This window comes from Neovison vison, chromosome 13 (genome assembly GCF_020171115.1).
Source record: "Neovison vison isolate M4711 chromosome 13, ASM_NN_V1, whole genome shotgun sequence".
NCBI lineage: Eukaryota > Metazoa > Chordata > Mammalia > Carnivora > Mustelidae > Neogale > Neogale vison.
In genome coordinates this window covers 79,487,886-79,514,512 of record NC_058103.1, presented here as the reverse complement: position 1 = coordinate 79,514,512, position 26,627 = coordinate 79,487,886, and the positions used below count along the sequence as shown (strand labels likewise).

General features: G+C 40.9%; 1 protein-coding gene across 1 annotated transcript in view; it reads right to left on the bottom strand.

Annotated features, from left to right (window-relative positions):
- The window catches only part of FBN1 (fibrillin 1), a 233,354-nt gene that overhangs the window by 11,996 nt on the left and 194,731 nt on the right, over positions 1-26,627 (bottom strand). The window contains exons 46-60 of the mRNA XM_044231383.1: positions 24,079-24,204; positions 21,938-22,054; positions 20,983-21,111; positions 20,275-20,394; positions 17,736-17,861; positions 13,641-13,790; positions 13,197-13,262; positions 12,352-12,468; positions 10,584-10,703; positions 8,849-8,971; positions 7,622-7,753; positions 5,533-5,658; positions 4,775-4,981; positions 3,051-3,176; positions 2,684-2,806 (exon numbers count right to left, since the gene is read on the bottom strand). Of these exons, the coding sequence (XP_044087318.1) occupies positions 2,684-2,806; positions 3,051-3,176; positions 4,775-4,981; positions 5,533-5,658; positions 7,622-7,753; positions 8,849-8,971; positions 10,584-10,703; positions 12,352-12,468; positions 13,197-13,262; positions 13,641-13,790; positions 17,736-17,861; positions 20,275-20,394; positions 20,983-21,111; positions 21,938-22,054; positions 24,079-24,204 (1,908 nt within the window). The remainder of the gene's footprint in view (positions 1-2,683; positions 2,807-3,050; positions 3,177-4,774; positions 4,982-5,532; positions 5,659-7,621; positions 7,754-8,848; positions 8,972-10,583; positions 10,704-12,351; positions 12,469-13,196; positions 13,263-13,640; positions 13,791-17,735; positions 17,862-20,274; positions 20,395-20,982; positions 21,112-21,937; positions 22,055-24,078; positions 24,205-26,627) is intronic.

Genomic DNA, 26,627 nt, shown 5'->3' with positions numbered 1-26,627 from the left:
AAAGAAATGGAAGATGAGCATCAGGGTCGAACTGACAGTACAGCACTCCTCAGAAGGAGTTCTGAGTTCTGACCTATCCCTCTCAACCCTGGCCAGAATAGACAGGTGGCACCTGGCTAGGAAGAACCTAGGAGATAAATGTTTGGAAGATGAAATGTGCTCTCCTTGTAGACCAAAAACTGTAGCTCTTTGGGGATCCAAAGAAATCCCAATTCACTTTTTTTTCCTTTTTTTTTTTTTTTAAATATTTTATTCATTTATTTGACAGACAGAGATCACAAGTAGGCAGAGAGGCTGGCAGAGAGAGAGGAGGAAGCAGGCTCCCCGCCGAGCAGAGAGCCCAATGCGGGGCTCCATCCCAGGACCCTGGGATCATGACCTGAGCTGAAGGCAGAGGCTTTAACCCACTGAGCCACCCAGGTGCCCCCCCAATTCACTTTTGCTAGAGCAATGCAGAAATTTATCAACAAAGGCATTTCAAATTGTGACATTTTAAATAAACTATAAAATAAAGTAAAAGATTAGGGATTCTCAAAATTTTCCAAAGCGTTGAAAAGATCTATTCAAGCTGAAATGCAAAAAGAAATGTTGAGGCTGGAAATTAATTTATTTGCTTAGTTCTTCCCCCCGCCCCCCTTTTCCGTTCACTGTTTTGAATCTGCTCAACTGAGATGTTCAACCAAACCAAACTGATTTCTTTTCTTAGAGAGTCTCCTTTGGCTAAAACAAAATTGAGCAATCAAAGGGGAAACAAAGGGGGAAAAAAAAACCCCTCACTCTGATAAGCTAATAGCACATTTAAAAATGGCCTACAGGATTTACCCAACATTGTTTTCCACGTCTCAGTAAAATCCTCTACTTTGACCAGGCTTCTTTTCTCACTGCAGGAACTTGCAGGCTCATTCTCAACTCCATTGCTATTTAAAGACCTCAAGAGATACAAAATATGTTCCAGCTTTCAGCTGACTTTTAACAATAACAACAACAAATCACTGACCCAAGGAGCCCTGCCAGAGTACTGTTCTGCCGTTGCTGGAGCTTACCTGCACACAGGTGAGGGAGACAGCTCAGCGGTTTCTTACACTGTTTTCTAACTACCCCACCTTAAGAACAGTAACACTTGCTGTTCTCACCTCCAAGAACATCTTGTCTCCCCTTCTCTCCTCTACTCTGGATCTTACCCGGCTCTCATGGAGCAGGTGTTGGTCCCACATCTCCCCTAGGCCATCCTTTGCGCCTCTCTCTGTCAGATTCAATAGTATATGTATCTGCACCACTGGGTTTGAGCTTTAGTCCTCCATGCCAAGTATGGGGACAGATCTAGACCTCATGAGAACAACAGGAGAAAGGGACTTGTGATGGGATCTGTAAGAATCCCATTGCTGTTTGCCCACTCCTAAAGCCATAAAGAGAGCATCACTGGTGTGTTTGATACATTGTGAAAGGACTGTTACCACTATACATTTAATTTCCATTTTTCATCTCTTAATTGCTAGACCTTTTTGAGGATTTTCTGCCCCCACTGGAAAAACGTGATAATATATACACTGAGAGAGATTTTCTCTTTAATTTGGTTCTCTATTTACATGAGTAAATTTATGGTTCTGCCTTATAGCCTCACACTGCCTGGAGCTCACTGTGATCCACAGAAGAAGAAATAAGTTCTATGTTGGAGAAGCACAAAGCCGTAAACAACACTTTTATCAAGAAAGAATTTTTAAGTAGGTCTCTCAACCTCCTCTCCCCAAATTCTAGGATTATATAGATTTACTGTCATATAGGAAAACCTCAGGCACTGTTCATTCTGTCTTCCTGTGTTACAAGTCTCTTAACTCTCTCCTTTCAGCAAATGTACAAGAACTCAGCTGAGGGTCCTACTTCCCTCTGCTCTCCACTTCCACCCCACGGTTCAACTCCCCTTACTTTCCTTTTACTCCATCATGGCTTCATGGTAGAAACACGCTAACTCTTAGCCTGCCATCTGGTCTACACTTCCTTCTCCAAATCCCTCCTTTTAAAAATCACACTTCAGTTTGATTTACTTGTGCTATTCAGTTGATAAGTGAAGTTCTTACTGCTGAGGAAGATGTTTCTAGGAGCAAATTTACACCAACAGAATTTTGCAAAGGATAACTTCTGGTTGAAGAGGGATTTCTGCATAGAGTTCTACTGTTTCTTAATTCTTTGTGATATTTGTGGCTCAGATAAGGTTATTCAGGGCAGGAATGGCCCTCCTTAGCAGGCCAGAGACCCAGACAAAATGTTTACTTAATTGGGCACAGTGTTTTCTAGGCACCAGTTAAGCTGAGGCAGGATAATGCCGGAGACCTGGGCTCTATGGTTGTTGAGTAGATTACTTCCTTTCTGCTTATTCTGTTTATGGAGTCAATCAATTAGGGATCTGTCCCACCTGAGACATCTGTCCCCATGGCTGCCCAAGGGGCAGGCACTGAGGATGCCTCCTGTTGCCACTGCACACCCCCTTAGCCCCACAGTCTGCCTGGCCTCAGCCTCCATCCATCCACCATAGGAGGCAGGTGGCAGGGAGATCCCTGGGAGGGACTAATGCCAGGGAACCACCTGTTGCCCGTGGACAGCTTGTCTATGGATTCCTCAAATGCACAGGGAATGCAACTACTTGCCCAGAAGGCAGGTGTGTGGATGCAGACAAATTCTACTTTACCTTTGCAGCTCCTTCCATCCTCCTGTAGAATGTAGCCTTTCGGGCAGGAACACTGGAAACTCCCTTCTGTGTTTTTGCAGATAAAATTGCAGGGTTTGGGGGCCTGGTTGCACTCATTCAGATCTATGATCAAAAAGATACCTTGTGACTATCCATCTAAAATGATGTTCAGTACCCACAGGGTCTAGCAAAGAACTTTCCCTTTGAGGAAAGAAAAGACACACTCTGTGAAGTCTTTGATCATTGTCTTGGATTTTCCTATAAAATTACAGAGGCTATTTAGATGTTCAGTTTGAGGACATTTTTGGTACCATAATGTACAGTTTTCACTCAGAATAAACCTGAACACCAAAAACAGAGCACTTACCTACACAGGAAGTTCCAGTTATATCTGGAGTGTAGCCATTTTTACACAGGCAATGATAGGATCCTCTGTCATTGACACACTCCCCATTTCGACAAACATCATGAATAACCTTGCATTCATCGATATCTGTTAATTTAACAGAGGTTAAAATAAGAAAGACAGTACAAAATGGGCAACATCAATATGTAGGGGTGACCTCACCGTAAATACTAATAAACTCTCTCATGCACCTAAGACATTAAACCAAAGGGGTGAGAACATAAATTTCATAGGTAATGATAATTGTACTGAAAGCCAAATGAATAACTACACTAATAACTAATGAAGTATAATAACTAATCAGGCCAGGGGAACACTTTAAAAATAGTTATCTAAATGTATAGTTTTCCTCTCTGGGTCCAATGACACTGGTATTTCCCAGACATATTCAGCTCCTTGCTCTACCTCATGCCATTAAGCTTGCCTCCTGCTGACATCTCAAAAATGGCTCATAGCTGTAGACTCTTGACAAGAAAATCCCATTTTTTTCTAATAGTGCATGTCCAAAATAAGGAGGAAGGTTTCCTCCCATTCCTTTTGCTGTATTTAAAGTTAATCCTGAAAAATATCGAATTGCATAATATTGGGGAAATGGGACCAAACTTCCTTTGGACAGGGAAGCTCTAGGGCTCTGGGGTGGATCCCTGGGGTTTGGTTTTTACAGCCTGATAAGGTAGCTCCACCCCAGGGAGAAAGATCTGGTTGCTATGCACTATTGAGTACTAAAGCCAGTGTCTTTCCACATCGTGACCCATCTATCTCCTTACTGCTTGGTGCGGTGAAATACCAAATGAGTTCTTAGCCTTTGATTGCCAAACAATCATTTTATACCAACAGATGTTACTTATCCTAATTCTTTCCAGTTTCCTCTGAAATGAAATTTTCCCTCCCCTTCCTGGTCTCAAGAAGTATTTTCCACCATCTCATTCTCACATCCTTGAAAGAAACCTCAGTTGCTTTCAGTCATCTGGTCCCATCCAGTTCTGTGTCTTCCCACATCCACTTCTGTTATTCTACCTTTAGCCATATCTTTCTAACATCCACACAACTCCTGCTTACTCTCCTTCCACCCTTCTCACTTCCAGTTCCTTCCTAAGGAGCTCAAGAAGACGCTCTCCATTCTCGTTTGTGAGGGTAGAGACAAATGCCCCTGCTGTTGGGGAACAGAGCCCCAGCAGTCTTTTCCAGAGCTGCCTCAACGCGCCGCGACAGCCTCCCTGCGTCACCCATGTGAAAACAGCTGGAGCTTTTCTAGAAGCAACTGTGTTTTAATCACCAGAATATCAGCATCATCTATACTTCCTTTGTGCAGCGTCTTTCAGCCCATTTTACAAGTTAAAATGCATATTGGTAGACTAGTCTAGGAATTCAGTGGTCATCTACCCCATGGTTCATCTAAAAAGTTTACAGTCTGAGTGACCAATAACTGACTTACAACAAACTTCTGTTTAAAAAGTTGGGGACTCCTTGTGATGCAAAGGAAGGAACCCAAGTATACAACAGCTTTAGCAACCTGGCCTCGAACATCTAAAATACCATAATAAAGGGTTTGTGACCCAGCCCAAGCCCACACTGAAGATTCCATATTTTCAACTGTTTGTCATGAAACAAACAAGCAGATTCCCTTTTGGATTGTAAGTGAATTACCTGCTTCACCGGTCATAAGTCAGAACGAAAGAAAGTACCTGCTCCATTGGTCATAAATCCTCGGCCATGGGGGCAGAGTTTTTTGAAGGCCACAGTGCCCTGGAAAGGGCAGATCTCACAGTGGGGGCCCCAGCCTCTCCCTCCATCGCAGCAGCATTCAGACTTGGTGACAGGGTTCCTGTTGCTCGAGCCGATCTGACACATGTTTTGGAGCACCTCCGTGAAGCAGTACCCTTCCCGGTTGTCTGGATGGGACATTATATGGCAAAGAGGATTTTAGGACTTTTATCAGTATGACAAAGTATTAAGAATTTGGTCAAATGTAAAACCCAAAAAGGATATAACACTTTACCCTGGGTGAGAAGAAGCGAGAAGGGAAAGCTGGAAGCAGCAGTAAGAGAGAAAGGATGACGTCTGAGGGAAACAAGACAAGAAATTCAGTAAGTGGCCCCCGCAAGGTTACAACTCTCTCTGCTCCCAGAAATACAGAGGAGTAGTCATGCTCTCGAGATGGAGGAGCAGAAAAACACATGGAAACGGATCCTCAGCACCGAGGGCTCAAAAAGGTAGTGGAGAAAGAAATTCCAAACAAGTGATTCACGGATACATTTAGCAAAGGAAGAATTCAGCTGTGGGGTGGTGCTGAGCCCCAAGGACAATCACATTAAGTCACTTCCAAAATAGGAACCTGCCTCAAGTTTTAACAATTTCCATGATTTCACATCAAACATCTAGGTGACAGGCCTCCCAGCGTGGTGGTCGGGGCTGCGAGAGCCTCCCTGTGGTCCGGACTCACCAAGGCACTCGTCCTGAGTAGGGCTGGCGGTGAAGCCGTCGTTGCACTCGCATGTGTAGCTGCCGCGGGTGTTGAGGCAGCGCCCGTTCTCACAGATGCCCGGCTTGGTCTGACACTCATTCTCATCTGCGGGGTTCGTGGAAAAAGCAAACACAAGAGCAGTCATCCCATCCCTTTGCCCACAAATGGAGTCTGTCTTTTAGTTTGTGAATAGATGGCCGTCTCACGTGGCTCCCAATTCAAAAGGTATAAAAGACTATTCAGCAAAAGCACCCCTTCCTGTCCCACACCTCAGCCACCAAACTCCTTTCCCGGGTGGCAACCCTGTGTTACTGCCAGTTTCTTACGTATCCTAGAAATGGAGTTTGCACATACAAGCCAAGACATTACATGTGTGTATGTGCGTACACCTCTGTCCTTTAAAAAACATACTTGATGGCATTTTGATATACTTAGATGGAGATGATGTCATTTTAGATACACATACATTTTTCACTTAATAAAATTAAAATTTTCTCTATCTGTCCATCAGAAGGATTCCCAAAGGGTTATTTCAAGTGAAGAGAAAAGACAGCACATGTTAAAGGAATATTATAATACTTCATCAGAATAATGTCTGAACTGAGTTTGAACTGAGAATTGGCCTATATGTAATCTTCCAATTCAATATAGATTATGTTTATTGTAAATTCTTCAACAATATTCTTGAGAAATAATCGTAATCTAGTCTCTCAGGTTAAAAACAAAAGCACTAAAATAAACGAGATTCTTAGAATTATTTGATGATTTTTTAACAGACTGAGCCACCCAGCTGCCCCAATCTGATGATTTTTTAGGAAGATCATAAATAAAGTGACTTGCTCCGGTGCGTGTCATGCAGAATAGTTCTGAGCCCCAGAGGCAGGGGTCTCATGACGAGAGAGCTGGAAGGTGACAGCTACAGGACTGTGGAAACAGGCTAAAATCCTGATGTTCACGCCATCCCCAGACCCATTAAATCAGAGCGTTTGGGGTGGGACCTCTGTTCTCCAATGATTCCAGCAACATGGGCTGAGAAGATTGAGAACCACTGAACCTGGAACAGCTGGTGTGTGCTCCTATGTACAAATACTTTTTCTGTGTTTTTAAAGTCTCCTCTTCAATTACTGCTTAATTCTGTATTTTACAGGGTAAGGGGAAAATGAGATTCTTAAGCTTCTTAACTGACAACATAAGAGTTCTTTTTCTGACATCACTGATGATTAAAAGTGGAAAGGAAACTTGTGAGAACTTTCTAATACTTTTCTCCTGTATTGATTGTTCAGACCAGAGGTCAGGAAACTTCTACTCCAAATAGTAGTAATATTATAGTATTATTATATTATATATACTATTTTAAGTTTTGCAGGCCATACGGTCTCTGTTGCCTTCCCTCTATTCTGCTGTGCCGTTGTGGCATGAAAGAACCATGGACAATGTCTAAATGAATGTTTACAGCTATGCTGCAATGTGACTTAATTTACAGAAATAGGCGGCAGGCTGGCAGGCTGCATTGGCCCCCTGGGCTGTGGTTTGCCCATCCCTGGTCTGAAGCTGCGGTTCTCAGTGGAGGGCCCACATTACCTAGGAAGCTTTAAGAAATACCAGTGCCTGGGCCCCCACTCTAGACCAGAATGGATTCTCTGGAGGAAGATCCCACTGGTTTAATGCTGTTCCCTGGTTCAGAGGGACCGGACATCTGTCATTCAATGTGAGGGTGCTAACAGCAAAGCTGGGACGATAGAAAGACATTCCAATGTGGTGTGAAGAGAACTTACCCCAAAACAACAAAAAGTATAGGAGCCAAGGAAAGAAGTAGAGGAAACACCTGGTGCCAAGTCCTGGCAGCAACATGGGCTGAGAAGGTAGACAAAGACCCACTCAGAGGGGCAGAAGGATGGTGCTTCTGGAACTGAGAGTTAAGCAAGAGGCGAGGGGCTCTCCAAGGGAAACCGTGACATGAGGGAAGAGAGGGAAGATGGCTCTGGCCCAGAAGAGCACATTGCCCAATGGGACTCAGACTCCTTGTCACCTGACTCCCTTGAAGCTGCTTGGGCCGGGACTTGCTTACCTACGCAGCCCTCGCCATCGGGTCTCCGCTGGTAGCCGGGCCCGCAGATGCAGATGTACATGCCGATGAGGTTCTTGCACTCCATCTGCTTCTCAGCACAGTCGTGTTTGCCCTCTTCACACTCATCCTCATCTGGAAAGAACGTGCAACCATGAATTATAAAAGGAGCTGCACTAATTTCCTGCCTCTTAAGCAGAGATGGTGTCAAGCAATCAATTTTCCTGTACACTTATTTCAGTGTTAACCTGTTTCCTTTTGTATGGTGGGCGCTGGCCTCAGATTGGGAAGCAGTTTTGTCCCACCTTTGAACTTGATGATGAAATTATTCCATAACTAACTGTAACCCATTCAAAGGTGGGAAGTGTGAGTGTTAATTCTTTTTGATGAATTCACCTAAAAAGGTCTTCTATAAGACTTTCATAATATAATTATAATAACAGCATTATATTATAATATAGTATAATAAGCCAAAGCTTCCATTATGTAACAATTATAACATAATATGATATTTTATGTAATATTAGTATATGGTTAGATTATTATTATTATTAAAATAATCATTATATAATGAAAATTTTAGTTTTTAGACTTTGAGGAAAAGACAAACATTCACAAATATCATATTCTCTCCTGGTTCTTCCTTCCTTCATTTCCTTTTTTCTGGTGTGGACAGGGCTTCCTCATCCCTTATTGTCCTATTGCATTTCCCTATCTCTATCTTTCTCCTTTATGTGGTCTGAGCTGAGAAATTTGGGTTTATCCTGGATGATGGTGAGCTCGTAGTTAGGAAATCTGTTCACCTTCAAGAAAAATCCTACTTAAGTCATGTGGAGAGAGTAAATAGCTGCTCATTTAAGACTGGAGGAGCAAATCAGTGCTCTTCAAGGAGCCCTATGATTTACCTAACTTTGTAGAGCAGAACCTAGTACAGAGGCACAGTAATTGCAGGTGTTCTGTAAGCATTTTTAAAGCAAATGATTTAACAAATTCCATATGCTACCTCCATTCTTAGGATATAACATCCCTTAGTGATGGGGATTTTTTAAAAAAATATTATTTAATATTATCCTACTATAGGCAATGATGACCCCCATATTATCTAAGGACTATAACAGAGTTCCTTGATTCCCAGCCTTTCTCTACTGATAAAAGCTTTGGAGACCCATTTCCCATCATAGATGGAGTGACAGCCCCCCAGTTAGATGACCTTTAACACAGTTGTCTCACCTTTGCACATCCTTCTGTCTTCTCTCAGGACATATCCCGCTGGACATTTGCATTCATATGACCCATAAGTGTTTACACACCGGAAAGCACAGAGCAGAGGGTTCTGGGCACACTCGTTTATATCTGTAGCAGAAGGGAGCACGAAAATAATGGATCATGGGCATCAACCAAAAAAGGGTCTATTTTTATCAAAAGTTGAAATGCTTCATTGTCATCAACATGGATGCACCAAGAAATCTCTGGTTTTCAATGAATCATAAAATGAGTTGGTTATTTTATAATTGGTATAGGCAAGGTGATCATGGGTTCTGGTTCTCCTAGCCTAGGCCCAGTTCTGGCTTATTATTCTGGTATAATTATTAATGTTATTGAGACAGATGGGAAGATTGTAGACCACCCTGCATATAGGGAGCTTTTTTGAAATTCTGGCTTTTAAGTCTCAAGTTGACCACTTGCCATTCCCTAGAGTCACATAGGGTGGGAATCAGTTATACCCCATTCAGTCAAAACAGCTGCCAAGTCAGTGGAAGTCAGAACAGAGGCAAACCCATCCACTATTGTTAACCACCTCCTCTTCCCCATAGGAAAGAGGCTCCTGTGAAGTAACAGTGATTCTTGTGCCCACGCAAATGGTGAACTGATGCCAAGTAATGCCTTAAATAGGAATGACTTTACCATTCATAGATAAAAGTGATTTCTATGGATTCCATAGTTTGGAACCAGCAGAGTATGTTTTGGAAAAGCAGGGTTAAGACAGACCATCTTGATTCTCATGTTTCTTTCTAAGTCCAGTTATGCTGACTGAGAATGGGACCCCAGATCATATTTAGTCATAGCCTTTAAAGATTAAGCAACAACTAGGACAGTGTGGTAGAACATATCTCTAATGAAAAGCTTTACTTTCATACCATTTTTATCTTCTACCTTCACCTCACCTTCACTCTCTTCTACTCACTACTCTGATACCTCACTACTACTTGAAAGTGTATCAGAATTACCTGGAGGGCTGCTAGGCTCCACTCTTTGAGTTTCTGATTCAGGAGGTCTGAAATGAGGCCTGAAAATCTGTATTTCTAACAAGTTCCCAGGTGATGCTGATGTGACTGATCCAGGGACCACCCTTTGAGACCCACTGGTCCAGACCTCCTTCTCCCTCCCTTCTCACCATACAACTATCCTACTAGGCATTCTGGCAGATGCTTACAGAGTATAGACAACATCTTTTGCTGTGATTGCCCCCAGATGGCCGTAGGATGTTGCTGGTTATGTCCGTGTACAGAGGTTTCTATGAGTAGAAAAGAAAAAAGAGAAAGGGAGCATGGGAGAGGAAGAAAGAAAAATCAGGGGAAAATGAAAAGTAAGAAAGAAGGTAGCAAACAAAACAGAAGTTGTATCTACATACTTGTAGTGGGGAGACATCAGCAAGAACTCTGCATATTATACAGGGTGATTTGTGCCATGAACCGGGAGAATGATGGTATGGTCCATTCGGCCTAGATGTTCTTTAGCCTGTATGCCCTGAGTGGTATTTAATATCAAGAACTGTGAAGTGTGTAAACCTGGCGATTCACAGACCTGTGAAGTGTGTAAACCTGGCGATTCACAGACCTGTACCCCTGGGGCTAATAATACATTATATGTTAATAAAAAAGAAAACAAACAAAAAAACTGTAATCAGTCCACTGCTGTCTCCATGATCAGAACATGTAACCAACTATTCTGTGAAGAGACTTACCTTCACAAGTCATCATTGGGCCAGGCTCAAATCCCTCCTCACAGGTACATTCAAAACCTCCAATCACATTCTTGCAGGTTCCATTTCCGCAAGGATTGCCCACAGAACATTCGTCAGTATCTGCAAGTGACCAAGAGTGTTTTCAAAACATGATGAATGAAGACAAACATGGGCTTGGACGCAAATCATACCTCTCACTCCATCAGGGCACTTTGCTCTGTGGCATCTTGCTTTATCCTCATTCTGCCTTTATAAGAAAGGAGTGCCCATGTCTTATCTCCACAGATTTATGGCTGTCAAATGTGACCTACTAAGTGGCAGTGGCACTAACAGTGACAGCATCTGGGCTTCCAGCCCTCCTACTGCTCTTCCCCTGAGCTTCTCCAGTCTTCCATATTAGGTATGAAAAGCTAAATCGACTAGGAATAGATGCTCCAAGGGTTAAAACCAGGCTGCTCTCCCCAGTCAAAAGTTTTCACTTATATAAAGCTAGAAATATATCTCCAGTCTGGCCTTACATTACATCACTCTCCAAGAAGCCTTAAACAAGATGGATTTTTGCCAGATATAAAATAGAAGACAAAGCTTACACAAAATGAGGGACCAGAGGTTAGGCAAAATTAATATGCTGGATAAAATCAAGATTCAAGATTTCTTGTTGATTCTGTTGAAACCAGATGGTTTACATTAGGCAGAAGAAAAGCTAGAAAGAAATATGTTTTGGGTATGATCTCTGTAAACAACTGGGGAGAGAGAGCAAGTCTTACCAAGGAGGTCTAAAAAATATCTATGCCTCCCAACCCATCCCTCTAGAATCTGACACATCTCTTGGGGTAGAGGACCTTCCTTTTGGAAAGGGAAATTTTTGAGGAATAACATTGTCATTTTAGTTCTCTAGGACATGGAATAGTGATGGACTATCATCAGGGTTATATGTTCTGTTGGGCTCTGAGTCAAATGGTAAAGGCAAGAGGCTGTGGTAGAGAGTCTGGGCGAGCAGGCTCATTCAGCATGCACACAGGAGCACTAATTGAAGATCTTGAGAATTCAGTGACAACTTTGCTTTTGTTCTGCTGTGAAATGGCATTTCACTGTCCAGAATATGACATCTCTTTTGAGTTCATAAAAGTCACAACATCATTGATTTTTAGAGCTGCAGAGCAATTAGGAATAAATTAGTCCATTTGCATAATATGACATTCTGAGGCCTAGAAAGACTAAAGAACTTGGTTACACTTCATGGTCATAGCTGTGGGTGAAATTTTAGAGCAACAGACATAATACTTGGATTCAATTTTGCATTGGTAGGCATCAAGAGGTCAAAGGTCAGGCATAGCCATTCTTAGAAATTTTGAGAGCAAAAACAAGAGGAGTTTACACTGTGTACATAGCTTTTCACATTACTAAATTTAATAAAATCTGAATGTTGTATTTTACATATTGAGAGAATAAGATTATGATTATTAATTTTTATAAAGTTTAAAAAAATACATGATAATGTCCTCCTTTCCACCACATCTTCAGATGTGTCCAGTGTCTTAGACTGTGATGTCCATGCAAGGAAGAAAGATATTGGCTTGGGTGACTGCTGTAGCCACAAAGCCTGGGACATGGGGTGTGCAGCTAGTACTGCAGATGAATGCTGTCTGAATGAGTGCACAAAACATGCTTGTCCCAATCCCACTACTCACACTTCCCAGTGTCAATGCTCCATGGCCCAATTTCTAACTTGTAAAATCCCTATGGAAGAAACCAACCTATTACTCACCTACACATTCATTCCCTTCCAGAATGTAGCCAAAGGGACACTCGCAGCGGTAGGAGCCATCCGTATTGATGCACTGTCCATGTTTACAGACATCAGGTTCTTTACACTCGTCCATATCTTATGTAAAGGAGAAATAAAACAGTGACTAACAAGGTAATTTTTTTGTTTTTAGTAATCTTTTTTGCGATTTTATTTATTTGAGAGAGAGCATGAGCAGTGGGGAGGAGCAGAGGGAGGAGGAGAAGCAGACTCCACGCTGAGCAGGGAGCCCCATATGGGGCTCAATCCAAGACCCCAGGATCATGACCTGAGCTGAAGGCAGACGCTTAACCAACTGAGCCACCCAGGCCCCCCAAGGTACTTTAAAAACAAAAACAAAAACAACGAGGGTAAACTATGATCATTTCAGCATCTGATCAATGAAATATCTAATATTATAATACAATATTGCCATACAGTACGATAATACAATTGGTACCTAAATGAAAAGTAGAGTTTTATTTTACAAGATAAATGTGGAGAAATAAGAACAGTTTGGGGAGAGGGGCCATGGGTGGCTCAGGTTGTTGAGCATCTGACTCTCGATTTTGGCTCAGGCCATGATCTCAGGGTTGTGAGACTGAGCCCCATATTGGGCTCTGTGCTCGGTGGGGAGTCTGCTTGAGATTCTCCTCCCTCTGCCCCTTCCTCACTGCTCTCATGGCTCACTCTCAAATAAACAAACAAACAAACAAATAAATCTGTCTTTAAAAAAAAAATAAAAGAACGAACAGCTGGAGAAAGGGCAGGAAAGAAGCTGGTTAAGAATATTAAGAAATGCTGAGAAGCCAGCGCAGGCCACTTACCAACTGCTGAATCATCAGGTCCCACAATGATGCCACTTCCATAGGGACAGATCTGGCGGAAGGCCTCTGCAGTAGAGACAAACACTTGTTAATAGATAGACCAATGGCGAAGAGCTACAGGCTGCTTCCCACGCAATGTGTGGTGGCTAGACTGCCACAGCCGCGCATGTCGGGAAACAACAGACGAGAAAAGCCCCGATACCAGGGAAAGTGAACAAGGCTCCCAGAACTGGTGTGCCTACTACTTGGGCAGCCCTGATTCATAGCACATTTCAGAAGAAAATAACTGCCCAGCTCCTAAGTTAAAATAATCTTAATGAATATTTTAGGTCGACTTACAATTAAATTGTCTTATATTTCCTGAAGGCCTACATCCAATCTTTCCTATTTCATGGCCAGTCACGCTATGAAGGGCCCAAAGAGAAGTGCAGAGGGTGGACCTACCATCAGGTTCAGTGGGGCACAGCTCACAGGGATCACCCCAACCTTCTCCCTTCAAGGCGCAGCAGCATTCCTGTTTGGAGTGATTTCTGGATTTGGGTGATGAACATTTTCCTCCTTCAAACTTTGCATAGCAGTAGCTCATTCGCAGATCTGCAGCATAAATCCAGGAGACCCTTCAGACCTTTCCTACTACATAATTACTGTACATCACGTTAAACGTATGCCCTTTTCTTTAGAGTGGGAAGACTCTGTTACATTAAGTGATTGCAACAAGAATTGGGCTCAGGGGCGCCTGGGTGGCTCAGTGGGTTAAAGCCTCTGCCTTTGGCTCAGGTCGTGATCCCAGGGTCCTGGGATCGAGCCCTGCGTCGGACTCTCTGCTCCGCGGGGAACCTGCTTTCTCCTCTCTCTCTGCCTGCCTCTCTGCCTACTTGTGATTTCTCTCTGTCAAATGAATAAAATCTTTAAAAAAAAAATTGGGCTCAGATATTTAAAGTCATAGGTGACTTTTGTAGTAAGATCTGATGAATACATCTATGTGGCTTCACTTTAATTCTCATTTCAGCCAATTTTCCAAAATAACCTGATGTGAATTACAAAATCCAACAGTATCACATCATCAGTGACTTCAGGGTGGGGACATTCAGAAGTGCAGTCATTCGCAAGACCCCTGCATTGACAGCTGTGTTTGTGTGTTTTGGATAGCCTTTAGCAAGCATACTAGGTTAAGGTAGACCTCACAGTTCTGGTACTTATCGTGCTATCACATTGTGTTGTTTATCTGCTGTCCCCTAAGCCCAGAAACCAAAATAAAACCCCTGATCCCAGGCATAGAGTAAATAAAGATGTGGCAATTTTGTGGAGTGGCAAAAATATAATAATGGTCATTCGCTGAAGCAGCTGCTGACGTAGTTTCTGTCTATAAAATGCCTGTGGTGCCTTCTGCAGATTTTAGACACGCGTGCGTGCCCACACACGCAAGATACAGAACGTGGTTTAGCTCAACAGAGAGAGAGAAGGTAAAGAGGAGGGCAGAGAGGTGGGTGGATAGGAGGCAGGATAACCTTTAGCTGAAAGAATGTATTTTTTTTATATCAATTATTTTTTGGTGACAACATGGAAGATGGGATCTAGTTGCTACAAAATTCTCCAACACTGCTTGACATAATTTTGGAAATGGACTCTACCATTACTTTATAGAGCAAACGGGGTGGCTCATCCAAAAGCCCGGAGTGTTTTCCCTCAAATTTGACATCCAAAGCCCTGCGGACTCCTCTCTAGTTACACAGAGGCTACAATCTGCAGGCTTTAAGGAAATGCTTTCATACTCATTTTGTACAATTCCCCTTTCTTTCTTTAGGACCAGGTAGGCTCTCTCCTGTCACTGTTTCTCAACCCTAGGTGGCACATTATGACCTATTATTATAGCCACCGATGCATTTCTGCTAAGACAACTTCACAGCTTTTATTTCTTGACAAAGGAGATAATGTAAGAATAACTGAGTTGCCAAAGATGACGGAAGAAAAACTTCCATGAATTAAAGTAAAAATAATAGCCAGTCAATCCGTCACTTGTATTTACCAGGCCCTAGTAAGTCAAATTCAGTTGGCCGTCTTCCCCAAATGAATTTGTTTCCCTTTTTCAACTAATTCTTCCAGATACATTTTCTTGCTAGTTTTTACTCTCCTTCCACACCTGTGATAGCTGGGACCTAACAGGCACCTTTCAGTGAACTACTCTTCTGAAAGTCAAGCGCAAAAAAAGCCAGTGTGTGTCCTGTGGCATGTCTGCCTTCCAAATATTTGCTTTGGTGAGAAGTTTCAAGATTTAACAGATTATAGTTTCTCGAAGGACACACTTTGATTTGCTTTATTCTTCAAGTTCATTGTCACGTACAATGCTCTGTGTTTATTATTTACATCTATAACTGTCTTAAGGTATAATTTAGGGACTCTTCACAAAAATGTCTCAACAAATATATTAAAACTCAGTGGTCTCTGTTGTCTTCCAGCTCATAATGTTTCTTCTAAATCTAGATAGATTCTCTTTTCCTTTTATCATCAACCCTGTTCCATAAACCAGCCCTGTCTCTCCAGGACTACTCTACCATCCCGCCTCCTGAAAGAAAAAAAAAATCTAGACATTACACAGGATCAAACACATGAAGTTTACAGTGAGCCTAAGTGACGAATTCTCTTTACTGAATTTTGTAAGTGGGAGTGGCCCATTTACATCTGTGGCCTTTAGGTACCCAAATCTGTTCATCTGAGTCTTATCAAAATTGTTCCCTCAAAAACGTTATCTGTGGTTCTGTGGGATTTTCTGATTTCATGGGCAAAAGAAGCATGACTCCTAATTTGTCTTTATAAGTAAAACCCAGCTCTTAATCCCGTGGCTTCAGGGAAGTTTGTGCCCTGTGGGAGATTTACATTTGCCTGTGGTGATTCTCTAAATTTGGTTTATTAACCAAAGGTGTCTTGCAATGGGACGGAGAGCTTTGCTTGTCCACACACTGGAGCTAGGACTCACTAGGATGCCTGTTTACCAGTCCATGTGCAAAGAGCCCTTAGTGACCTTTGAAATTTCATCAGAACTACAAAAGTCACTTTCCCTGCTTGCATTCCTCAATCCTGGCTCTGCCTCTTGGAGCTGAGCATGTGGCAAGGCAGCTCACAGCTGGGCTGATTCTTCCTGCAGCGTTAGCTTGCTCTGTGACAGGCCAGTGCAAATTGAATTAATAGCCTATGAGTTTCCGCTGGCCTGCCACATCGGCAGGCAGATTCACACCTGGTTTCTCACTGCTTTCTTTCCAAACCTGGGCCAAGCCAAAGGCACACAGAGAGAGAGGAGTCGATCTTGGAATTTATCTGGCTTGGTCTGTACTCTAACAGAGGATCTGTTTGCGTCCAGTGTCACCCCACCCACAAGCCTGAAATCTGCCAGGGCTTCTGACAGCTTCTGATCTATGAGATCAGACCAATCAGAGAATTCCCAACTCCCCCTTCACAGTTCTAAATATTGGGTAGCAAAAAGACCGGTTGGAGGCAAAAGTTAATCAACAGAATAACAGGGATCTGTGAACAATGCAGAAGAAACTAATAAAGCTTTGTTACCTATTCAATAGGATTGGTTGGGAAGGTATTATTATGGTTGTTTAAAATGAGGAAATGGAACCTCCAAAGGATCCAATGACTTGCCCTAGGCTACGGATGGTGGAGCTGAGACCCCCAAACCCAGCTTTTGGAATCTGAAATTATATCCATTGCCTCTTATTTAGTAATACAGAACCAAACTGAACCAAAACAAAACAAAATAACCAAGACAAAAACCCTGAACAATAAAATGACAACAGAACACAGAGGTAGAGGGGGGAAATTGGTATGGAATTTGTTTGTATGGGGTTTTTTGTTCTAAATTCGTTAAACTAGTATGTATAAATGGATAGACACACACCATTGCATTGTTCACTAAAATTCAGATAGTTTCTGGGATATGATTTACTGTGTTAGGCATAAGTTCAGGTTTCTTTTTCTTCTTCTTTTTCTTTTCTAAGTTCACAAGTATTAGACCTGAAAACAAGACTATATCCCAGCAAGAGTCCAGGTCAGTTCAAATTTATTTTCCTGTTTTCTTAGAAAATTTGTGATGTCAGGGGTGGGCACTCTATCCTGGAAGCGAATGGATTAATCTGTATTTTTCTGACCGAGAGTCTAGATTTTGGCCCACATTTATACTAAGTTACCTCTTGAGAGGCAGAGGCCATGGAACTGAACTTTCCCCAGGCTTTCCAGGATTCAGCGGCTCATGGCAGGTCCCCCACTGACAGACCTATCAGCATCTGTGTTCTTAGGGGGAGAGAGAGGTTTAAGTGCCCGGGGAAGTTGTTCTACAAGCAACCAGAACTTGATGGATGAGTTTTCAACCTTAAAAGTAAAAATGAACTTTCTGACATATGGTAATCATTAGACCTCTGGGTGAATGAAAACTCTCCATCTTCTCTTTCACAAAGAAGCAAAGCTTTGCCATGTTTAAGAAAATGAAACCACAACAAATAAACAGAGTAATGAAAGTCTAAAGTCTTCAAAGGCAGTTACCTTGGCACCTTCTTCCAGTGGAGGACAAGGAGAACCCATCTGGACACAGACATTTGAAGCTGCCTTCAGTGTTACTGCATGTGCCCAGGGCACAGATTTCTGGCTCTTCAACACATTCATCAATATCTAAAAGAATCACATGTGTCAAAGTCAAAACACAATGGAGACACCATCAGATACCAAATGCAAAGTGTGGAAGTACAAAGTGCAAGTCAGTTTCAAAACTCTTCCAATAATGAAGATTTTTCCTGTATCATTATGCTGTGAGTGGACTTTTAGGCTGTGACATCTTTTTAAAAATTAACCTTGAAAATTCTTGTTGTAAAAATGCAATCTGCAGATGTCTTCTAAGGGATACAATGAGAACGGTTTCTTACCCAGACTCAGTTGCCTGGCTAATTAGAAAAGGTAGAGTGATTTTCTACTACCCTAAGCTAGGAGAAAAACAAGAAACTGCGGCCTCTGACTTCCCCACTGCATAGGAAGCAGAAGCTTGAAATTTTAATTATGTTGACGATAAGTTAGTAAGAGATCTAGACCTTTGAAACAAAAATTTATTCCCCTCCATCCATCCACAGTGCTTTCCCCCAAACCCTGTGCTACATCCCTAAAATTCTGAGTTTTACAAGAATAATAATGTTCATGAAAATAATCTTGTGCAGTGTAAACTAAAGATATCACAGAATATAGGGTTCCTAACTCTCATTTGCTCGTTAATTTTTCTCAAGACACAAAAATGTCTTTCTTGTAGAGACCAGTTTTTCCTTTAATCATATACCTAATAGGAATTTGATACACTCATACTGTGAAGTATCCTTTAGCATATGAATATACCTTAACCTAATAAGGGCTGATTTAAAGTGGTCTACAGTGAAGTCTGAATGACTTGGGCAATCATATGCCTTGGTCTTCCTAGGAGAGTCCTAGTTTATGCTTGTTGTCCTGGCCTCATTCTTAATAGTGCCCTCCTTCAAACTGTCTTGGTTTGGTCAATAAATTACATGATCATCCTATGTACAGGAAAAGTATGGCCACTCTTTCCAACAGACTTATCTATCTTTTCCCCTGATTTTCAGCAGGAATTTGTAATAAAAAAGAGCTAAGTCTTGATTCTGAGCCATGCTATTTTTATGGAAATACCTTTTTTATTTTTCTGCAACAAAACTTGTATCTCTTATATCATGGGGCACTTTATCTTTGCATTTGTGCGAAGAGTTCTACCTACATGGAAGTGTATTCATGTTATATGAGTTCCCTTCCACAAGGTCCAACTAAGAGGAAGTTAGGAAACTAATTCCATTATCTTGACTTAATATTGTAAATACCACACAATAGGTATTCTCGGGATGTGCAACTCAAAGCGATTATCTTCCTTTTAGGGCAAAACCAGCCTGTTCATCACTCCTATGGTTGCACCATGTTGCTTGTGCTGTATTAATGCATCTGAGCTGCTGCCAATGACTGAATGACTCTAGTCCCACGTGCCCTCCATTCCCATGTCCAACCTTTTCTTAGGAGAGAAGCCAATTTTTGTAAAAATGCTCAAGTATTTCTTTTTGTTGTTGTTTTTATTATTGCTGTTGTGAGGATTCTTTCTCTTATGGTAGAAATTAACCTACAGGTGACAGCTTCGTAAGGATGGAGACAAGGATGGCGGAATGGGCACATTATTTAGTATTCGAGAAGTCATTTTTCTGTCTTATACATTTCCATTCTGTTCATCTTAGGGAAATTTTGCATTACTCATGGAGTAAATAAAATTGATCTTTAGTAAAAGTAAAATAACACTTATAATAATTTGTATTTAGGCCTAATTTTGATCAACTGTTTCCATTTAGAACATTATCAGTTGCTATGATTTAAATTGGTTATATAATAAAATTTCTCCATAGTATTAAAAGTGGAGAAAATCCTTACTCATTATCGATTACATCAGACCTATTTAAACGTGGGCATATGGACTAGGTGACTTCTTAAAAATCCTTTCAGCCTACTTATTTATGAAGTCCTGGCAATTAATTTCCTTCGTTTAATTCAATGACAAATATATTGAGGAATGCAGTACTATAAAATTTGCTGAGAATTTATTTATAGTAACATACTTTCACTGCTCTATAGGTAAAAACAACATAGACAAATTATATAGCCACAGTCATCCAACCTTTAATATGGTCACTTAAAGATCTTAGCTGGAATCAGGAAGCTATTTTTGGTTGTGACCTGTTGGCACTTAAAAACATGTAATCCAGGATTTTTTACAAGTTGCATAAAAGCACATTGGAAAAGAGTCAGGGTCATTAGGCCACCCATATGCACAGAGCAAAACAGGGTCATCAGATATGAGCATGAGAATTGGATGTTCTTGTCTCATCATCTGAGTGTAAGAACATAAGTCAGATCCTCTGCTCTTGGATTTGTTTCTTATAAAGGACTCCAAAATGAAGACGCCAGCACACCGTCACAAAAACTGACTTTGAGAATGCCAGTGGAGTAACAAACACTGCTCCTTCTAAACACTGCTAGTCCTCCTTACTCCTACCTTCACACTTGTCATTCTGTAGACTGTACCCAGGTGGACAAATGCATCTGTAGGACCCATCCAAGTTTTGACAGGTGCCTGGTGCACATTTTCCAGGTTCTAAAAGACACTCGTTGATATCTGCAAAGAAAAGGGAAAAAGAAAGAAGAGGTTCCCATTGGCGTGATTTCCATCAAGCAATTAAAATTTCAAAAAACTGGAATCAAATCAAAGAAATACATAAAACCACCATGGAGAAAAATTAATGACTCAGTAAAAAGAAGCTTTATCAGCTTTCAGAAGTGTGCGGTAGAACAACCACATTTTATGTGACCTATCACAAATCAGTTGTTTCAAGAAAAGTGAAGTATGTGAGAAGTCAGTGGGAATGTAGATTTTTGAGGACACCCAAAAGATTGTACAAGAGCTTTCCACAAAGCTATTTTAAAGAAAAAAAAATATATGAGAAAGCAAACTACAATTGCTATGGAACAATTTAACTTTCTGTTAAATAATAACTTGATTTTAAAACATAATGGAGAAGTGTGTCCTCTCTCTCTCTCTCTCACACACACACACACACACACCAGAGTCTACAGGTAGGATTAGTATAATTCTACTCTGATTTTCCTCCCTCCAGACTTCTGAAGGAAGGATGGTGATAGGGACTGCAGGATCCTTTCACCGCTCAGAGCATTATTTGCAGGGTCCTTCGGAGGAAGCACTTACCCACACAGGTCCTCCCATCTGGAGCCACCTCATAGCCTTCATTGCACTGACACTGGAAGGACCCCACTGTATTGATGCATTGGCCATTTCTGCAAAGGTTCCCATTTCCAGTTGCACATTCATCAACATCTGCCAAAAAAAGATCCTTTGATATATTCCAAAGAAAATGTCATAATTCCAGCAATGATCAAAACCTTCAAAGGGAAATATACTTACTCTAAATTTTAGTGGCCTTTGCTGGCTCAGCCAAGCATTAAAAATTCCAGTAAAGATCTAGTTTGTAACAATACAGCTGGCTTTACTCAACTATCAAAACCTAACAAGATTATACTGTTCTATTAATTAGAAATTGATAATTTATATTAGAACTTTATATGAGTTTCACCTTGATCTTTCTTTATTTTTCATTTTTAAAAGCTAAAAACCTAGTACACGATACAGCTGAGGGTATTACTAAGTATTCTCATAATTAGAAGTATATAAAATTAGCCTCTAGCATGATATAAAATTTGGATCATTAATCTCACTTATAAATAACAGTATGTTTTATAGGGAGGATTTTATAGATTAAATAATTGACTTCTTTTAAGAGAGGCTATAGTGAAACACTGAGACAAGTAGGTCCACATCATTCCTGAATTATGCAATTTCTATACAAAGAATCACTCTTATATGTTTTAAAACATCAGTTCAATTTATTTAAAAATGTACTGAATTCACAGTATGGCACATATAAAACTTACAGCTGCTAATGAGGCATTTTAATGAAAGTCATGGCTGTAGTTACTCTATTTGACATTTACTTAGGACATTATATTTCACAACTCCTTGCCAGTTGTTATGCATTAGAGGGCATATATTTAAGAACACTGGCTGGCACCCCAGACAGGCTGCTAATTGCAAAGAGTGCAGATAAAACATCCTTCCTTCAGTGCCCACCGGTTTGCATACGTACCTATGCAGTCATTGTTGTGGGAAAGGATGAAGCCGTGGTTACAGCGGCAGTTGAAGGACCCAATTGTGTTGCGGCAAGTTCCATTCCCACAGGCATCTCGCTCACACTCATTTATGTCTAGTGGGAACAACAGGCACAGAGGAACATGGCTGTTAATAGAAGACGAAGTGAGCGCCTATCTGGGGCTTCAGGGCATTGTGGGGTTCACAGTGCATCAGGAGTAGGTTAAGGACATCTTGATCATTGGCAGTTCCCCATGACTCAGCAAAAGCCAAGGATCTAAACCTTGGGCATAAACCATTTCCTTGGTTGGCATGTTGAAGGAGGCAAGCTAAGGACATGAGAACTGGACAAGAATTATTTTACTCTATTTACTTCTAGAATTCTACACCCTTGCCACTTTTCTCAAATATTTTCACTTGGAAATGGAAAATTCTGTGTGCATCTGGGTCTTGATTTGCTGCCACCTTTGGCAAACTTCAGCCTTTAGGATTCTCACTCCAGTTTACCAAAAAGCAGTAAGTCACCTGATAGTACCCTGAAATTAGCAACAAAATACATGAGGTTTCTAACTCACCTGATATTTTCGATATCTCTTCCTTCTTTCCAGTCCACCCCTAAAAGCCCATGACTACTCCCACTAGTGGTGACTTATTTCACTCTTAAAAACTACCCCAAAGTGATGGCACTGGGTTCTTTTGCTACACTCTTGCATTATTATTTGTCTTTTTATTGGTCTCTGACTTTTCTCTTTGACTATTTTGTAGAGCTGTTCTGGCATCTTTTTTTATCTTTGCATCGGGCCCCAGCAACTGACCTATTTCTTATAGAGCAGGTGTACATTATATTGAGGAGGAAACAAAATGAAAGAAAGTTGATCCTGCTGGTTTGCGGGAGAGGCAGAACGAGGAGGGCGAGGGTGCAGGGAGGGAGATTCGGGGAGTGAAAGACAACGGCTCAGGTTAGCCAGATGCAGTGTTTAGAGTTAGGATTTCCGTTCCTTTAGAATTCTGGGCATGAAGACAAGTGATCTGGGATCCTAAATCAGAAAGCTTTTGCTGACCCCAAAGGGATCCAATGTGTGCGTCTGTGTCTGAAGACCACATTTGGATGAGTCACCCTGCCAAGCAGTCAAGAGCTGCTGCTTTGATTCATTTTTAGCCAAGCTAGTGAAATTCTTCTGTAGGACAGCCTCCTTGGTAGAGGGTTCCAGAAAATCCAGATGGAAGAGGAAAAAAGACTGTTACACAGGGTGCCATTTCTATGCATGGGTAAGCTTCCCAGGAGCAAGCAGGGTTGATGATACTCCTTTAACTGAAAACCTGCTATCTGTTCTGAAGAAGACAAAACTTTATAAGAATGTGCCCAATTACAGCAAAAGCTAAGCTCTTAAAACATTACTCTATTGATTCTTCTTTTTTTCCAGCTGTGAAACTGAATCATGTTCATTAAGTCCCCAAAGACTTATTGGATGTTGCTTGGAAGTAGAAAAAGGAAGGAGGAAAAGAGAGAAAATGATTGATTAATATTTGGTATTTATTCTAAATCAGCATCCTGGCTTACTACTGAAAGCAAGGGAGAAAGGTATTTAAAATTTTGAGCTCTTTTCCCCTAGAGAAATGTGGGTATTTTTTTGTTTGTTTTTTGTTGTATTTTGTTTGTTAGTTAGTTTGTTTGCCTTTGTGGGATCTATAAATTTGCCTTTAAAGATCTGGTACAAACTATATATGCTTCTCAAAAAATGCTCATATTCAAACACTCAAATCTGCACTCTATTCCAATAAGGTCAACCCCCATGCTGATTTCATAAAGTAATAGGCTATTAACATTAATAATTTTTTTTGTATTTTTACAAAGTATGTACAAGTTTTTTTTGTATTTTTAATATTTTTCTCAGTTTTTACCTTAGTAAGTTTTTCTGACCTTGCAGCCAAATGAGTATCGAGGAAGAGGTTTATTATGTTCAGATTGCCAAAGATTAAATACCAAAGGAGGTTAATGCTACAGGCCTGCTTGTATTTTTATTTTAAAAACAGTAAAACTAATACTGGAGGTTTAGTATTAACTTCTCTAGGTATTCAGATGCAAATGAATTTTTCAATAGGCTATGAGTTAAAAATAAACAATAATCACACACTCACCCAAACACATGGTTTGATCAGCATTTGTTTTAAAACCAGTGTGGCAAAGGCAATAAAAACTTCCAACTGTGTCAATACACTGTCCATGGCTGCAAATATTGGGGATTTCTTGACATTCATTGCGATCTGTAGACAAAAAGTATAGTTAAGTATCTTAGGTAGAGTTTAGGAGACAAAACTACATTAAGTGATTTACTTCTAGGTCATGCTCTGGATTGGTCCTAGCTCTAATCCAAGCCAGGAGAACAGACACTGCCATCATATTTATTTTTACCTCAAAATTAGTTAAAGTTACTCTCATTTACTGGACACATTCAGAGTATGTTAACAATTCATGAAGGGATGGAAAAAATGTCCTGAAAGGAGAGAAAATTTAGAAGTAGAATGAGGAAGAAGACTCGAAGCTGGGAGATACTCCATTTGATTGTGTACCTAAGCAATATCATAGACTATGGAATGAGTTAGGTATCTTGTCTGGTCAAGATTTGGTGCCTCAAGTCATAGACCCTTCATGGCTTCCTTTGGAAATTTATATCAAAGTCAAACTAATCCCATTGCTAAGATAGGTTTTCCTGATGGAAAACCCACACTGTCCCTTGTTCAAGTTTCACTTCATTGTTTTGTCTTACTCCTATTACCTTTTGTTCCATCTCAACCAAGTCTTCAGGTCTGCTCATGGCTCCTTTTAGCCCTTGACAATCCTGGTGATGTTTCTTTTTATTCATACTCACTCAAAGGAAGGCCCTGTCATCTTGCCTCTGCCAGTCTTTAAGCTCTAAATTATATTTATCATCAACTGAATCTTTGAGTTCTCCTGAAATCGGATCATCTGAGGGGTGGAATTTATTATATGAATCTACAAATGACATAATTGCATGCCTACTTAAGTCTCTAATTTAATTTTTTAAAGGTCTCAGGACTCTACATTTAGGACCCATGTCATCTGAAGAGCACTGTACCATCCTGGTCTTCCTCCTGTCATAAAAGAGAGCCAACAGCAGAATGCCAACTTGAGTATAGAATCCATAAAGCACAGCAATTACATTGCTTCTGTCTGAATAATCCAAACTTGCTGTCAGCTGCTGAGAAGACCACAACTGGAATGGGCACTTTTTGCTGCCTAGAGCAGTTGTACTCTTGCCAGAAGAAAGATTTGCGCTCTATTTCATGTGCCCATGCTGCCATTTTTATGACTCCCTCCTTCCAATATACAGAACATTAGACTTGATGAATCACCATACAATTTAAAAGTCTCAAGTGAGCTTGAATTTATCATCTTAATGGAGAAACTGGGACACAGCAGCTTAGAAGCGACTGCTTGCTTATCGAGAAGTGCTTGTTAACCTAACAAATTATGATCATTCCCATTGGGGAAAATGGATTTAAAATAAGCAAACTGGATAGGCAGAAGAAATTCATTTCCACTGCTAAGCTCTATAAAGGGAACTGGTTTTGAGGAAGGGTGTCTCAGAACCTACGAGAGTTGGACCAAACCTTGGGTACCCTCGGGTATTACTGAATCTCCAAGAATGCAAGGGACCAGGTCTGTCTTATCTCCTGGGCCCACAGGAAATGGAGTGCACTATGGGTCTTCTTGGAGAAGGAATTAGGAAAATTCTTTCCCACGTTGCCTATTTCATGATGGTTTTAAGAAAAGGAAATGTGAAGCACTTTGAGGTTCTAACGATAAAATAGCAAGTTACAATTTTAGAGAATTTAATTGTGGAGTTCACTTTGGAGACCAGAAAACTAGGTTTCTACAAGCACCAGGATTTGAGCTCCCAGAAAATTATGTCTGAGACAGAGATAGGAGGTTTAAACACAATTTTAGGGGGAAAAATACAGCAGACAGAGATCACGGGGAAGCATATGTCTCCTGCCTTTAGCTGGGCAAGACATTCACAAAGGGGCTGCATTTGCTCTTTTTTAGAGCGCCTCGGGTCGGACGCGCACCCTGGGCTTAGACACCTACTCGTTCTCTCAGCAATGTGGGTAATATGGCCAGCTGTGATTTGGGGTTTGAAATGATGTACTTTTCAAATAAATTCAAATAAAAGTTCAAATAAAAATCCAATATTGCAAAGGGAATTTTGGTTCTTTTCATCTTAAACACAGGACAAGAGGAGTATTTTTGCAGTGTGCTTGAAAAAATGCTACGCATAGGATAGCATGGAAGACATTTTAACAGATTTTAAAAGGTACAGATGAAGATAATTCCAGAGTGAAGTCTTCAGCCCTAGAGGCTGAATAATTGCAAAACTCAAGTACATTCCCTTTCTTCCGAGGATCCCAATGAATGAGGGAATGTGAGCGTTGGCCACAAACAACACTCACTCACAGTACTTATCCCTGATTACTGCTGGATGAGTTTTATTGGTGCTAATGTTCTACAAGAAAATATGGCAGGGCTTAAGCCCTAGCAGGCCCTGGTTGGACGTGTTGTTTTGATGTATAAATAGCTTGTCCCACTTCTCGCCTGAGCGTGAAATGGTGTGAAATGACACGTTCTATATTATCAGCAATTCCTTATTTTGATTGGAATTATTCTG